This window comes from Candoia aspera, chromosome 5 (assembly GCF_035149785.1).
Source record: "Candoia aspera isolate rCanAsp1 chromosome 5, rCanAsp1.hap2, whole genome shotgun sequence".
In the NCBI taxonomy this organism is placed as follows: Eukaryota; Metazoa; Chordata; class Lepidosauria; order Squamata; family Boidae; genus Candoia; species Candoia aspera.
This window is the reverse complement of record NC_086157.1, coordinates 49505129-49521190: the sequence shown is the minus strand read 5'-3', so window position 1 is coordinate 49521190 and position 16062 is coordinate 49505129. Positions and strand designations below refer to the sequence as shown.

The 16062-nt window shown below is 37.4% G+C and overlaps 1 protein-coding gene across 1 annotated transcript in view; it reads right to left on the bottom strand.

The window, feature by feature from the left end:
• Positions 1 to 4148: 4148 nt before the first annotated feature.
• Positions 4149 to 16062, bottom strand: part of PTCHD1 (patched domain containing 1) — a 55502-nt gene continuing 43588 nt past the window's right edge. The window contains exon 3 of the mRNA XM_063305177.1: positions 4149 to 5851. Coding sequence (XP_063161247.1) covers positions 4197 to 5851 — 1655 coding nt within the window. The 3' untranslated portion in view covers positions 4149 to 4196. The remainder of the gene's footprint in view (positions 5852 to 16062) is intronic.

The following is a 16062-nucleotide window of genomic DNA, read 5'->3' as shown; positions in this document are numbered from 1 at the left end:
ATTTCACCTGTAGACATAGCTAGCTAGAAGGACCAGGGCAAGCTGTGAAGTATGTTCACTTCTCACTCCCGTTTTCATCTTCCTAGGATTTGTTGCATGAAGTTGCTGTCCTACTTTGACCAATGGCAGGGCTGGCTCTGACATAGTCTTTTTATTCAGAAAGATACTTTTTTAAAAAGAGTTTTTAGGGGATGTGTTATTGATGTCTATGTCAGATGCCCAAAAGGTACCCTGACATCTGCTGTTATTATGTTTGTGTTTTTATTCCTTTGATTTGTGTAGAGGAATCAGTTAGTTCATTACTGGATTAAAAATCAGTTTAGCCAGGTTGTAAGCTGCATCAGATTGATAATGCCACTGAAATCCAAATAATGCAGCTACAATAGATCCTAATGTTCTCATATAGTATTTTTGGCAGTCACTTTTCCATATCACAGCAACAATCTGCATGACCTTCGAATACTCATTAATAGATACATGGTACATTTCGGTTGTAGCAGATGCTTATGGTAAACACCTATATGGGCTACAGAAAGCAGTTTTTTAAAATGAAAGTGAGTATATTATAACTTCCAGGAAATGTCCCATAAAATAGTTAGCTCTTGATTTTTTATTTTGTTATTTGGAGATGGGTTTTCACAGCAAACAGTGACGTTTCCAAATTTTCCAGCTAAAGCAAACATATTTTTGTGACTGTTTTCTAACTGTAGCATTACTTGATTGACTGGCCAGGGAGTCATCCTTAGCCAGAGAATAAATACAGGCTGTGTAGAAGAATAATTCAGTGGCACTAGAAATAGGTCTGCCTTATAGAGCCTCCCAGGATACAAGTAGAATTTGGCACATTTCACTGTAACGTTAACCTCTTTGAAATACATTTAAGCTTTTACAGGTCTCATTTAGTAAAGCGGTTGGGATTTGGAAACAGACATCCATTTCTCTTTGCCAGAGAGATTTTCTTCTAGTTTCACAGCTTTTGTATTCTGATTTGTACTGCTTTCAATAAAATGCTGGGCATGTATTTTAGATATGGATCACTTATACTGAAATTGTTCCAGTTACTTCAGTTGTTCTTCATTTCACTCTAGACTTCGCTTGCTTGGGAACTAGCCACTAGAAAGAATATCGCCAGGAAGACTTGTGTGAATTAACTTGCTGGACAGAGAAAAGTAGGTTTATTTTTTCCTTCCAGAGTTAAAAAAAACATTGCTCTGACCAGTGAGTTAGTTGGCTAAATGTATTATATTTCAGTTAAACATAAAAACATATAAATGCTTTGTAATATTTGGGCTTCATGGGTGTATTGGAAAAATGTAATCAATTACCATATTTAACCTAAACTCTGTGGCCACAGTCCAGCAGTGCTGTAAAAGTCCCATTGAATAAGGAGAGTTAAATTTTGCACATCTTTACAGTCTAAATATGGCACCCAAATTCAAAGTACTTTTATCATCCAGTTTAAGAATGATAGATAAACAAGAACATGTCTGAAATATATAACTGAACATTTTTTTAAAAAAAATAATTCATATAAGTGTACAAATTTGTGGACATAAGATTTTACCAGAGCCTAATGTGTGGTAAGGAAAGAAAGAATAACATTATACATGAAGCTGACATGCATTAATTTAAATTTGTTCTAAAAGAAAACAAAGTTCCCAGTTGGGAAGAAAGAATTAAATTCCTTCAACTAGTTTATACGCTCAAAAATACATCTAGTTTTGGTAATTGTGAATTTCAAGAGATTTCTCAAAACAATTTACTCGGCATTAGCTACTGCATATTTTACAGATGTTTTGTGCATGTAGCAGCTTGCCAACCTGGGCGCCAGGAGTGGGGGGGGAATGGTGTGGTTTTCATATTGGGAAGAAATAAAGTTTGGCAGAAATGCAGTTGTCACCTTTCGAACAAAAATATTTTATAATGAAACAAAACAACTTTCTACTATAACAAATATTTAGCAGGCTAACAACAACAAAAGACTGCTCTAACAACTCCTTTATTAGAGCAGTGGAAGAAGAAAGGCTAGGATGTATATCTGAAAATGTACAAAACAAATTTACTACCCACTATTTTGTTCTAGCCAATGATTCAGTGGGCTTATCCTCATAGTTTGTCCAAATCCTAGACTGCTGGAAACACCTGTGATTTAGAAAAGTTCAAATGTATTTGAATTACATGCTTTTCAAGTTTTGGGTATACCTTTTATAAGATATCTGAATGAAGCACTTATAGTATCAGAACACAAAAGCTCATTCCAGTTTTTTTCTTCTAGTGAAAATACTATTGGAAAATAATTAATAGAAGCTAACCATTTTTGTTTCTCAGTTGTTACATTAACATGCCAATCTTATTTTCTGCAGTGCTATGGAGGATTTTGCACAAAAGGACAGTGCCGATGTAAAGATAAAAATAAGTACTATAATTTGGTTTTGGCACAAATCCATGATTTTGTGCTGAATCAGCAGCAGCATTCATTGATTACCACTGCACGACTCTACTTCAACTTTGCAAGTTGTTTCAGGGCAAACAGAGAGAGAACTCTGAGAGGCCAGTGGTACCTGGTGGGCCGGTAGACCAGAGCTGCTGCGGCTGTGCCTACTTAGAAGGAACTTTGAGAAATGGAAGTGGTCGGCTCTGTTCAACCTGCTCAGTACAGACGTTGCCTACTATGGCTCTAATATCATGCCCAGCAGCTAAGGTTGCTAATGTTGACTGAAAAGTCCTAGAATTTATGAGGTGTCAGTGTAATAAGAAAATTCTGTACTTTTCCATATCATAGATGGCAATATTATTTTTAGGAAATACCAGGGATGTAATACACCAAGTAGACATACCAAGTGGTGGGGAGTGTAAAGTAGATGGATCCTTCTGGTCTAGATCACTGCATTACTGTTAATTGTTTGATTCCTTCCTGTCCTCTGGCACCACATTTCATACCTTTCAAGAGGATGGGGATAACTGTCTACTGCGTTTTATTATATAAGAGCAGCTGCTTTAAACATTATCTCAAGAAAGACTGCAGCGTTAGGAGTTCAAAACCACTTTTCTGGAATGCTCAACTTTTTCCCTTGATTCATAGTCTATAGTGGAGACTTCAGAAGCAGAAATTCTAGTTGAAGATTGTGACTTATGTTACATGTTATGTATGGCTACCCACTGAGCCTCTTTTCATGTATGAATAGTGTACAGCCTGGAACGAAGGCTTGTAGCTTAAGAAATTCTACAACATTCACATTTGTGTGACAAAATTTAGGCATCTAAGGCTTGTTTCATGGATTTTGGTAGGAAGTGCTTAATATACTCCTTTTCTGACCTGCCATTAGATCTCCTAACATGTCAGAGAATGCTGTCAAATCAAGCATCAGGAAAGCAAGGTTTCTTTAAATAATACTAATAAAAAATCTACTGATAAAGTGATGTTATAACATGTAACTTGAATGGTGTGTATATGTATCACTAATTTTGATTTTTATTTTAAAAATGCTAGAAAATCATGTTATATTAAAATATATAGGGGATTAATTCCACTTTAAAATATTTATTAATTCAGAAAAGAAGGCAACTGCGAAATGACCCTAGATTGACAGTGATAGCTCTATTTAGCCTTGTGTAAATTTGAATTTCTTGGCCATTGTTGGCTTGTTTTTGTTTAACAGCTTGCATATATATGTTTCCATTCAGAAAAAGGAAAAAAAAGAAAATAAAGAAGCAATAGAAATAAAACTTAGATGTAATGGCTAAGATCCATAATAGCTGACTCATGGAACTGAGTTATTGCTGTACTGAAAGTTTTATATAGCCTCTGTGTCCAAAATGTACACTTACTGCTTCTTCAGCCTTGACAGTTGACCTTTCAATGTGTGGGCACACTGCCCCAGGGGCAGCAGCATTGGCAGGGCAGACACGGCAGTATGCTATTTAGTAACCCACCTCTATTATCTTTATCTCAGGTAGCAACCCAAGTTGACACTCTCATTGTATTGGGTAAATGTAAATGTCACTGTACTTTTTATGTGAAGGCCAATCTACAGTTACTTTTCCCCCTTCACACACTGCTTTGGATGCTCCTGGTTTTAATTTGAAAACAGACATCCAAATCCCATTGTTATAATCAATATGATTTTCTTCTCTTGGCAATATTTAGGGTGGTGGTTGTTATTGTTTTTTTTTTAAAAGGAAAACCAACCAACTAGTCAGACTGTTGTAATTTGGTCAACCACACGGGTACTATCCATATCCACCATTTCAACGCACTCTATTTCCTCCCGATTCTCAGGAGTTTTCTTCTCTTTCCTTTTTTTCTTTGATGGTGGCAGAAAAGTCAGTATCACAGGTAAAATGGCAAAGCAATGAAAGAAGGTGACTAATGCTATCAAAAACAAGCACCTGAACAGTGTACGGGTCAGATTTGAAGGCACAGCTGCGAGAGGAATCAGACCAACAATGTAGCAGAGGTAGCTCTGTAAAATAGCTACCCCGTGCACTTCCAGGGCATTCTTTACCCATTTAGTTCTTGTGAAATCTTTGCCCAGGACAAATGTTGACAAGAGAGGTGCACAGTTGTCAACCGTATAATTAATCCCATAAATTAAGCACAACACAGAAATACAGTCCAGCTCAACTTTCCACAAGGTCATAAAACCTATAACTCCAAATTCGACTGAGGCAACAGTGAGCGTGAGCCATACGTTGATGAGAGAATCTGCCACCAGGAATGCAGAGAAGAAGAGCAGGAATAAAGCACTAATGCAGGAGTTTTGAAAGGGGGCCCCCACATAGGAGGCATAACGATCCATGTAGACAAACGATGGGTTGAAAACAATGAATTTCACCTTAGATTTGAGAGAGAGCTTTCGTAAGGTTTCCAGGAGATGGTAGAGCTCTTCTCGTTTGGTATCCATGGTCTTAGCCACCAAGAACATTCGAGAGGCCACCACTTCAACTTCATTGTTGTACTTTTTGGAAAAAATGATATCCTCTGAAAAATGAGCAAATTGGGGAGCTTTCAGAAAGGAGTTCCTCAGCATATCTGTAAAATTCTTTTTAGATAATCCAGTTGATATGTTGAGCTTTCTCAGATAATTCAAATAGCTCTCAAACCAAGATATCCTTACAAACCCCTTGGTATACTCTAGCATGTCATCTTGAACGGTCATGTTCCAATATTCAATTGATTCATAAATATAAAACCCAATGACTGGGCTGTAATTGCTGAAGTACTTCTGCTGAGCAGCAGTGTACTCCATGGTTCGAGTCGCAGTTGCTACAATGTTACTGAGGTCTGACTCTTCGTTGACCTGCAAGTAGCCCATTAAGGCAAAGGAAATATAAATAAGGTAAAAGAGAACTACAAAAGGCTTGACATAAGTGTTTGTTATCCAGTCACAGTAATAACGCTTGAGGAAACACACCAAAAGGTGGCTTTCATAACTGTTTGTTTCCTCTGACTCTGCTGTGTCCTCGCTAAATTTGGCTGTCAGAAGAAACCTATACCAAGCAGGCTTCTCTTGCAATACCTCTGGTTTTGGTACCTTTCGGCAGAAGATACTATGCTGGTAGTTGTTTTCTATGTAGCCAGTAAACACGAGGCTGGAACCATAAAAGGAGAGTACATAGAGGTAGTTGAAGAAAATTGCAATACAGGAATTGCAGCAGAAGATCCTGGCTGCTTCAATGTTGGTGAAGGGGCTGGCACCGATTCCAAAAGTCACCAGATACATGGCAGTGGTGAGAGAAAAGGAGAGCATGGAGTCTGCGAACACGGCTGCGGTTCTCTCTTTTACATGTTGGTCTTCTCTTGTTTTCCTCCAGGATGACAACATTTCAAACGTTCCATATAATCCATGCCCTGGAATGAAGAAAAGAGCAGCTGTAATGCTGTTATACTTTTAGAAAGTCAGGTGAGACTGGCAAATGAGAATATATCTAATAGTGCATTGCATGACCTGGGTAATTTAGGAAGAAAGTGTCCTGATGTAGGCAAATGCTTGTATATATTGACATGAAAGTTATTTTAAAAGATGGAACTACAGTAATTGGGGTTGGTAGTAATCCGTGCCAGGAAACTTGTAGCCAAGAAGAATTAGGCTAACAAGTTCAGCTATCGAATTAAAGCTAAATTATGCCTTTTTCATGACACAGTTTTACTTTGTGAAGATTTAAGAATAACCAAAGTTAAGGAAACTTCAGTAATACTTTATTGATATTGCAGTTAAATAGAAAAGTTAAACATGTTGACTATGTTAAGTAGGATGCAATCAAGATTAATGAGACGAGCCATGGCACAAATAATTTGTTTTCTCATTTCTTTCATAAACATGCCCAGAGAAAGCCATGTGGATGCTGTCAAAATGTACAGATGGGTCTTCTCACACAGTGCAAATGCTTGTTTTTAAAGCAAGGGCATATTACTGCATCAATGTTTGAAAATGTAAAATTAATGGACACAGCTTCATTTGATTTACGCAACTATGAAATCTCAATATTTATTTTCAAAGAAAGATTAAGGTGCTAGATTCTGCATCAGTCACAATGCTGTGTGAAACACAAGGCTAGAATTGTTTCCAAAGAGTCACAAAGGCAGCTTAGATTGATTATGCATTGAATTCATAACTCTGTGCAAAATTCTATATGCATGGAACCAAGACATTTCCTGGCCCAGGCAATAATTTAGAAGATAAAATGATATATGAATGAAGTGAAATACTATTACTTTAGTTTTGCCATGAATAAAGCTATGGAAGAAATATATATAGGTCACTATACCTAAAATCTTAAAAGTGTAGAAGATTTTAGGTGTCCGTTTCACTGGATAGTGACATATATATCAGTTTGATTCTATAAGTAACTAATCAGTACTAAATCTGGTCTAGTGGCTAAGACAATGGGCTGGAAACCAGGAGACTGAGAGTTCTAGTCCCATTTTAGGCATGAAAGCCGACCGGGTGACCTTGGGCCAGTCACTTTCTCTCAGCCCAACTCACCTCACAGGGTTGTTGTGAGGAAAACAGGAGGAGGAAGGAGTTTTGGATATATTCACCATGAGTTATTTAAAAAAATAATAAAGGTGGGATAGTGAATAAATAAATAAATAATCCTATTGGTTTTTACTGTTCAATTCAGTGGGATTAGTGGTTATGGGATTTTGGTCTAAATTTAGCATCATAGTAAAAATTAGAGTTTTACTATTTATTTCCGTACAAAATTCTGGCTATTAAGGATACCCAATACACAGTTATTTTAAGAATGGAAAAATACTTATGTGTATGTACCACACATACATACCCTTTTTTATGGAGCTCTACTTCTGCAATATATTATGTCATCTTTCTAAATCAGCTTTTAGTGACCCAGTGTCCTCCAAAACTACAGCTATTCTATCCACATAGCTAATTACACAGTTATTTATTTATTCATTTATTTATATTTCAAATTTCCATCACCGCCCATCTCCCCCGAAAAGGAAAGATACTGAAAAAGGCCAGGATTAACCCCCACTTGTTCTTAGATATCAGGTGAGTATTGCCTCAGAAACACCTGTGGCCAAGAAGAAAGAATGCAGGAAAGCTTAAGATATATAGGCCATAAGGCTTGCTTTGGACAAAGCATGTGTCTGTATGCATTTGTGTCTCCATCCCTAGCTTGCTTAGGAAAGTTCAGCATTTCCTTTTGGCCAATTATGCATATCAGCTTCATTATGCATATCAGCTTCCCCAGTCTGGAGGCCACTCAATTGGATAGACTTTAATCACCTGGCTATTGCTGAGAAATCTGGGTGTTAATGTCAACAAATCTCAAGGGCACTGAGTTCAGGAAATGTTGATCTATATGGCAAGCCTAATAGCTTGGATTTCTAATGTATTTAAAGGCATTCTTTAAAAGGATTGTTCTTTCTTAAGCTGGATTTTTTTTAAAAAAGTGAATTTATTAATGTGTTTTTTTAAAGAAAACCGGGATCAGAAAGTTTGAATAAAATGTCAGGTTAAGCATGATTAGATTAGTGTTGAATCTGATCATTGCTGTCAAGGTCACTGCTGGCCCATGAAGCCCTGAAGATCTTGGGATAAAAGTACTTGTAGCTTATCTCTGAGAGCCAGTTTTGTGTAGTGGTTAAGGCATCAGGCTAGAAACCAGGAGACTGTGAGTTCTAGTCCTGCCTTAGGCACAAAGCCAGCTGGATGACCTTGGGCCAGTCACTGTCTCTCAGTCCTAGGAAGGAGGCAATGTCAAACTGGTTCTGAAAAACCTTGCCAAGAAAACTGCAGGGACTTGTCCAGGCAGTCTCCAAGAATCGGACACGATTGAATGGCTTTTTTTTAAAAAGAGGTTATCTTCACCGATACAGACCTTGCAACTGCTAAGATCATTACGGGAAACTTTGTTGATTATACTGTAACCTAAAGATTGTCATTGGGCAAGCCTCTGGTTTGGGGGCACATGCCTTTTGCGATGTTCTCCTCTCTAATATTCAGTATCTCTTCACTGAGTTTGAGGGAATATTTATAGTGGTGATTATGTTAAAAGTTTTTCATTTTTATAATTTTTATGTAATTACACTGCTTTCTATTTTGATATTTGCATTTTGCACTGAACTTTGCTGAATATTACTTTGAGATTTTTTTCTTGATACGACCAGTACAGAAATTGGGTAAATGAATCAAAATAAATATTATAATTGGATCATACTTTATACATTCCATGTGAATTAAATCCTACCTGGAATGGATGGAGAACATTCTACTTTGAGGATGTAATCAATATGCTTTGTTTTCAAAGCAGTGCAAATCTAGATGTATTTACTGAAATTACTGTTACATTATACCACCAAAACCAATCTTTTAAAGCTGAACTTATCAGATCAATTTGAAAATCACAACATCTCTTTTGGGCTGTTGCCCATTTAAACATACATTTCTGCACTTACTTTGCTTAACCTTCAAAATGTTATCTTTGCAATCAGGACAGCTTGAATTTTCCTCTTAAAAAATGATCAAGAGAGGTTATTACAGGGATCCTGATCGATATTTCCTGCAAGCTGTTTCTCTTGACCTATCATTCTTATGCTTGCCATTTTTGCCAAGTTTTTAGTGCTGAACTGATTAATCAGAGCCCCTTAATCAATGGCACCTTGGTACAGTTAGCTTGTTTTAGATGCTTTTGGTACTTAAAGCCATTCCTGTGGTAAACAAGTATCAGTGCAGAGGTCCTGCTTTGATGACATTTATTGCAGTTAAAAGGACAAAATTATTCATGCATTCTGGAATCAGTAACTGAAAACACTACTGCCTTCAGTGTTACGGATTAAGTGCTACTGTAACGAGTGTACATTCAACATGAATGCCCAAAGAAAGTGGGCTTTCTCACAGGTAGGTCTGTACAAACCGAGACCCCATTTAATCTGGAACTACAACAAAAGGTTACAAACATCTTTCTGGGTTCATGGTGAATGTACAAAATCCTCCTGAGATGCCATCTCATGCACACATTGATGAACTAGTTGGCCTCTGACTTATGTGTTCAATTATTTCTAGAGGGCTGGATTGGGCTAATGAGAATGCATGTACTGAGTCTGCCAATATTATAAGCCATTAGGCAGAAACACTTCTGAAGAGAATACCAATTCTATATTAAAAGGTAGGATACTTTAATTTTCTCTGCCTTCATGTGCTAGTTCAAAAATAAATTAAAAAACCATTTATGTAAAGATCGCCGCAAATGCCAAATTATTTCCAAGATATTGTATATACACAATTTTACAACAGTTTAGGTCATCTTTTTTCCTTCTAAGCCATCTTACTCTAATTGTTTGTTTTATTGTGTTAGGGTAGGCTGTTTTAGATTTCTGGAAGCTGTAATCAAACATCTCTGGACAGAAGCAGGTTGGGGAGCCTGGTCTAAACCATACCACTTCACATTTAAATTTGATTTCATAACCTATCATCAAACTGTGGTATAATCTTTAAGGGGTCAAGCAAATTTGGTTGCTTATGCTTAAATTCTTAGTTCTTAACTTCTTTCCAGTTATTGCAAAAGCTTCTGCAAGTTAAACAAACCAATACACAAATAACATTCCAAAAGCTCAAACCTTGGCAGGAAGTTATTTACAAATCATATTTATCCATAAGGAAAATAGGATTAATGTTTTTTAAAAATGCCAAATGACCTTGTAGCTTCTCACAGGAGAACAATTACATTAAGGGCCTCTTCAGCAGCAATAAACTATAATAGGTAGTATCTAGATAACCATGTGCAACTGGACTGGTACAAGCAAAATTCCCTTGCCCTGTTTACTATGAAAGCCCTTTGGCTGTATGAGGTAGGTTTTGGTGCTGGGCAGGGGTAGGGGCTAAGGGGTGAGGGGAAAAGGAATCTCCGAATAATTGACCGGAGGCACCTTGCTTAAGTTTAAATTCCTGACATTAAACATTGATAATCCTAATGTCCTAACAGACATTAGTTTAATCATTAATATATGGCTTTGCAATATCATTTGCCAAGTCGTATTATTAGACCTGAAGCATCTGAATTACTTGTCGCTTTGACTAGCAATGGATAGCCTTCTTATTCCTAGGATCATACATTTTTGTAAAAAAAAAAAAGCTTCCAAAGCTCACAGGGGGATGGCAATGAGGTGATAGTGCAGAAGCAGAAAAAACAGATTTTTGGTTTTATTTGATTTTTTTAAAAAAGGAAAATAGGTGCATTCGAGGCTGCAAAAAAAAAAAAAAAAAAAGTCAGGGACCAACATGTGCCCATGGATTATGGATGGCCTGCTCTGCTGCTGTTGGAAGATAAACATGAGTGTTTGTTAATTATCTGAACTGGAAATGCCTTGTGAAAAATCTGTCCTCGTCTTTATGCATCTTCAATTCTTTCAATTTCAACTGGACACCAAACTAAAATAATTTGTTTATTAAAGAACTTCATTTCTCTATCACTGATAGAGACCTATCCATACATATACTGTACATGCATGGGAGATACCCAATTTTAAAAAAAAGGAAATGGATGTCAGAAAGGAGATGGCAAACCATAACTGATGAAAGTATCTTGTAGTTACAGCAATTTCACCTACTCAAAGGTCATCTGGGAGAGCAAAAAGACAGGAAGAAGATGAAGGTCCTTTCAGCATCCTTTCTTACAATCACCTGCTAAGTACAAGAGCGAGCATTTTGGATGCAACAGGACATCCTTTGTAATTCTATCATACAAAACCAGAGGAGATGCGTACATAATATTTGGCATCCATTTGTTGTGAGGTATTTGCCATTCATCTTTGTTCTCCAAATTGTTTTATGGTTGCTTCTGCTGGGTAGGTCATGACTGTCAATTTGATAACTAGAACAGTGCCCCCATTAAAGCTAATGGGGAACAGTGAAACTCTCCAGGCATAAAAACTAGCAAAAAAGTACAACCAGTGACTGACATCCCATTGTTAATTATGTTTTAAATAGTTCTGTACTATTCTCAATAGGGAAACTAATTAAGCTCACTTTCACCGCCTCGGTAAAAGCAGAATGACCTTTTAAAAAAAGAAAAGGAGGCAAAAAAGAAAAAATGAAAAACAGATTGCTTGCCAATGTAGAAACCTAGAGGCTTTATCCTTTCAGAGCTCCCGTAAATGCTGTAGACAAAGTTGCCTCAGACTTTTGTATCATCCTCATAGATACAGCTTTTATTCAACCAACTGCTCTAAAACCAAATCCTCGCAATTTTATGCAATGACAGCCTGGCAATAGGAGCTAATCTTAAAGGATTTCAGATCCTTTTATTAATTTGGCAGATCCTAGTAGCTGCAGCACAGTAACATTTAGTGCTCACCAAAACTGAAGGGGTTTTACTAGTATAAACTAGTAGAATTTCATTTTACTCTGAACCCTCCTTTTACTATCTCTCTCTCTTTGACAGTCATGGTATATCATCTCTCGGGATAATAATCCATCCATATGATGAAGTGGGCCATAATCCAGAAAAACATCTGTCACAGCTTTTCATTTCCCCACCTGCAAGAAATCACACTAGAATCAGGCTTACTGGAGATTTCTCACATTGAGCATGAAAGGAACTGCTCAACTTGTGTTTCTCAGCACCACAAAAGGAGACTGAGCTATCTTTGCTTCTGTAGTAACTACAGGGAGAGAATGGATTTAGGATCAGAGCAATGCAATTAATGTTACCTTTGATCCCCTGGTCTAAAGCAGAGCTCTAGGATTCCCTTCTTAGCTAAAGACTGTCTGTGGGATACAGTTGGGCTCAGATACAATGTTACTCACATATGTATGTATGTTACATTGCGTTGTTCGCGGCTAGATGGTGTACCTCACATAGCATTCTCTTCGTATATCATTGCAGACTTCTGATTTGGTATATTGTAAATATTTCCTTCATAAAATCCTCTGCAATGCCTCACTTACTAGGAATATATTACTTGGTTAAAGAGATAAAATAAAATGACCCGTTAGAAAAAGATAGCACCAGAGAAACAGAAATATGATATTAATGGATGGATATTCTGAGATGAGCATGTGCTAACAAAAAACAATTCTAGCAAAGAAGTAGAATCAGCAGCTCTTGGATAAAAATCTTGGAAGTCCGACACATTTACTTTCCTTGTACGTCTCGTCTTCAATGTTTCTTTCTTTCTCATACATAAATAATTTAGGTCTAACTAAATAACTGTTGAACAATAACTAATACAGCAGAGAACAGCACAGCATTATTGCTACCTTTAGGAAATTCTTAAGGAATGTCTTTCACACAGGTTTTTTTTTTTTGGAAGGAAATATATCTAAAGAATTTTGAAACCTTTCTGAGTAAGAACATGATTTAGCCCTAAGGCTGCAGAAAAGCATAACAGAAGGGTTTCATAGACCAGTCCAATCTTACATTATTAATAACATATAGCCTACTATAGGACTCCCAGCTCTATACAGCTGGCTTGTTAAAACACAGCTATTTTTCTGAACTTATTCATGATTGTGGAACCTGTGTGGAACAGCAATCAATCTATACTGGACATCCTTAAATATTGTCTCCTGAAAGCTCCTATACATAAAGATGATCTGTGTACAACAGATGGAACAGGACTCAGAAAAGCTAAAAGATGATTCACAAAACCAGATATATGTTTCAGAAATAATCCTACTAAGGTACCAAAATCTCAGTTTAGGTATCTTTTCAATGGTGGGAAGTACACATTTGTAGAGTGATAGTTCTTCCTAGACAAATATAAATTCTGCAGATAATTTATGCATGTCCAGTCTCATTTCTCCATGAATCTTACCCTGAAGTAAATTTTCCTAGGATTGCAATAGTTAGAAACTAATTGATAATCGCAACCCCAAAGAGTTCAATATTGTTTGAATTGCCTGTTTTGAATATGTAGATAACTCTAATAAGATTCAATAACTGAAGATGAAATTCATCCTGTTGAACTGTGCCTACTTTTATAGATAAATATTCGGTTGCAACATGTCCATACCAATCAGAAAGCATGATTTGGACTGGAATATGGTAGAACTGATTCTCTACCAGGGTTGTGAAATGCTTTGATTTGACTGAGAAGAGATGCTTCGTGATGCACAGGAGCATGACAACTGGATATAGATGCAGCGGCTTTAATGGGTCACAAACTGTTGCAATGTTTGCATTCCCACACATTGTTTTAGAACACACACCACAGCTACTACCACTTTTATTCTCCTCAAACTTACTTGTCCTAAGATGCTAGTAACCTGAGCAAGGTAATTGTCTATTCTTCCTGCTTTCACCCCTGCCTCCCAACTGGCAATTTTAGGAAACTCATCCCATGTTCATGTTTATATATTTTATTTATAAACATATTATTTCTGCAAGCCTAGGGACTCCACATATACACAGGAATTGCCACCCTATTTATTATGACTATTTTTGTATTGATGATTTATCTCTATACAACCTCTGTGGAAGGGAGTGGTAGACCATGCCTCTTGACTATCTTATTTACTCTTGTTCCATTTTGTGTGACAGAAATTGCAGAATGATTTATTCTGTTAAGAACTATGTTCTGTTATCTGTCCTAAATTCACTGCATAACAGGGAGTGATTTCTGGTCTTATAATGGGGAGAAAATATTTTTCTGTTCACATTGTATAGTGGTGCCCATCACCTGAAAATGCTGCTGACTTGTGCTTTGTCTTTCCCCATCAAAGCTTTTTAAAAAAGTAAACTAAAAAAATCTAAAACTCATCTTTTGTCTTAAAAGGGAATATTATTGTACTGATTCTGGATACCTGCAAATATGGCCGTTGTTCATCTATAAATATGATTAAATAGAATTGGCTCTAATAAAGTGTTTGGGAGACCATAGTGTTTTTCTGTTCATTATCAGAATTACTGATTTTGTATTTAGTACTCATTCATCTGCCAAATATTTTGCCTTTTTTATCATGTGATAGCTAATGTCACTGACAAGAGTTTGGCAAGGAGTTTTATTAAAAGCTTCTTAAAAGTTCAAGGACACAGTGTCTAGCAGTTACCACTAGCTGTCTGTTTACTGATATTCTCAATAATTTAAAAATTGGTGAGATAGGATTTATTTTTCCTCAGGAAGATTTTTGTTGTTGTTTATTCGTTTAGTCGCTTCCGACTCTTCGTGACTTCATGGACCAGCCCACGCCAGAGCTTCCTGTCGGTCGTCAACACCCCCAGCTCCCCCAGGGACGAGTCCGTCACCTCTAGAATATCATCCATCCATCTTGCCCTTGGTCGGCCCCTCTTCCTTTTGCCTTCCACTCTCCCTACCATCAGCATCTTCTCCAGGGTGTCCTGTCTTCTCATTATGTGGCCAAAGTATTTCAGTTTTGCCTTTAATATCATTCCCTCAAGTGAGCAGTCTGGCTTTATTTCCTGGAGGATGGACTGGTTGGATCTTCTTGCAGTCCAAGGCACTCTCAGAATTTTCCTCCAACACCACAGTTCAAAAGCATCAATCTTCCTTCGCTCAGCCTTCCTTATGGTCCAGCTCTCGCAGCCATATGTTACTACAGGGAACACCATTGCTTTAACTATGCGGGCCTTTGTTGTCAGTGTGATGTCTCTGCTCTTAACTATTTTATCGAAATTTGTCATTGCTCTTCTTCCAAGGATTAAGCGTCTTCTGATTTCCTGACTGCAGTCGGCATCTGCAGTAATCTTTGCACCTAGGAATACAAACTCTTTCACTGCTTCTACATTTTCTCCCTCTATTTGCCAGTTATCAATCAAGCTGGTTGCCATAATCTTGGTTTTTTTGAGGTTTAGCTGCAAACCAGCTTTTGCACTTTCTTCTTTCACCTTCATCATAAGGCTCCTCAGTTCCTCTTCACTTTCAGCCATTAAGGTGGTATCATCTGCATATCTGAGATTGTTAATGTTTCTTCCAGAGATTTTAACTCCAGCCTTGGATTCCTCAAGGCCAGCTTGTCGCATGATGTGTTCTGCATACAAGTTGAATAGGTAGGGTGAGAGTATACAGCCCTGCCGTACTCCTTTCCCAATCTTAAACCAGTCTGTTGTTCCGTGGTCTGTTCTTACTGTTGCTACTTGGTCGTTATACAGATTCTTCAGGAGGCATACAAGATGACTTGGTATCCCCATACCACTAAGAACTTGCCACAATTTGTTCTGGTCCACACAGTCAAAGGCTTTAGAATAGTCAATAAAACAGAAATAGATGTTTTTTTGAAACTCCCTGGCTTTTTCCATTATCCAGCGGATATTGGCAATTTGGTCTCTAGTTCCTCTGCCTTTTCTAAACCCAGCTTGTACATCTGGCAATTCTCGCTCCATGAACTGCTGAAGTCTACCTTGCAGGATCTTGAGCATTACCTTACTGGCATGTGAAATGAGTGCCACTGTTCGATAGTTTGAACATTCTTTAGTGTTTCCCTTTTTTGGTATGGGGATATAAGTTGATTTTTTCCAGTCTGATGGCCATTCTTGTGTTTTCCAAATTTGCTGGCATATAGCATGCATTACCTTGACAGCATCATCTTGCAAGATTTTGAACAGTTCAGCTGGGATGCCGTCGTCTCCTGTTGC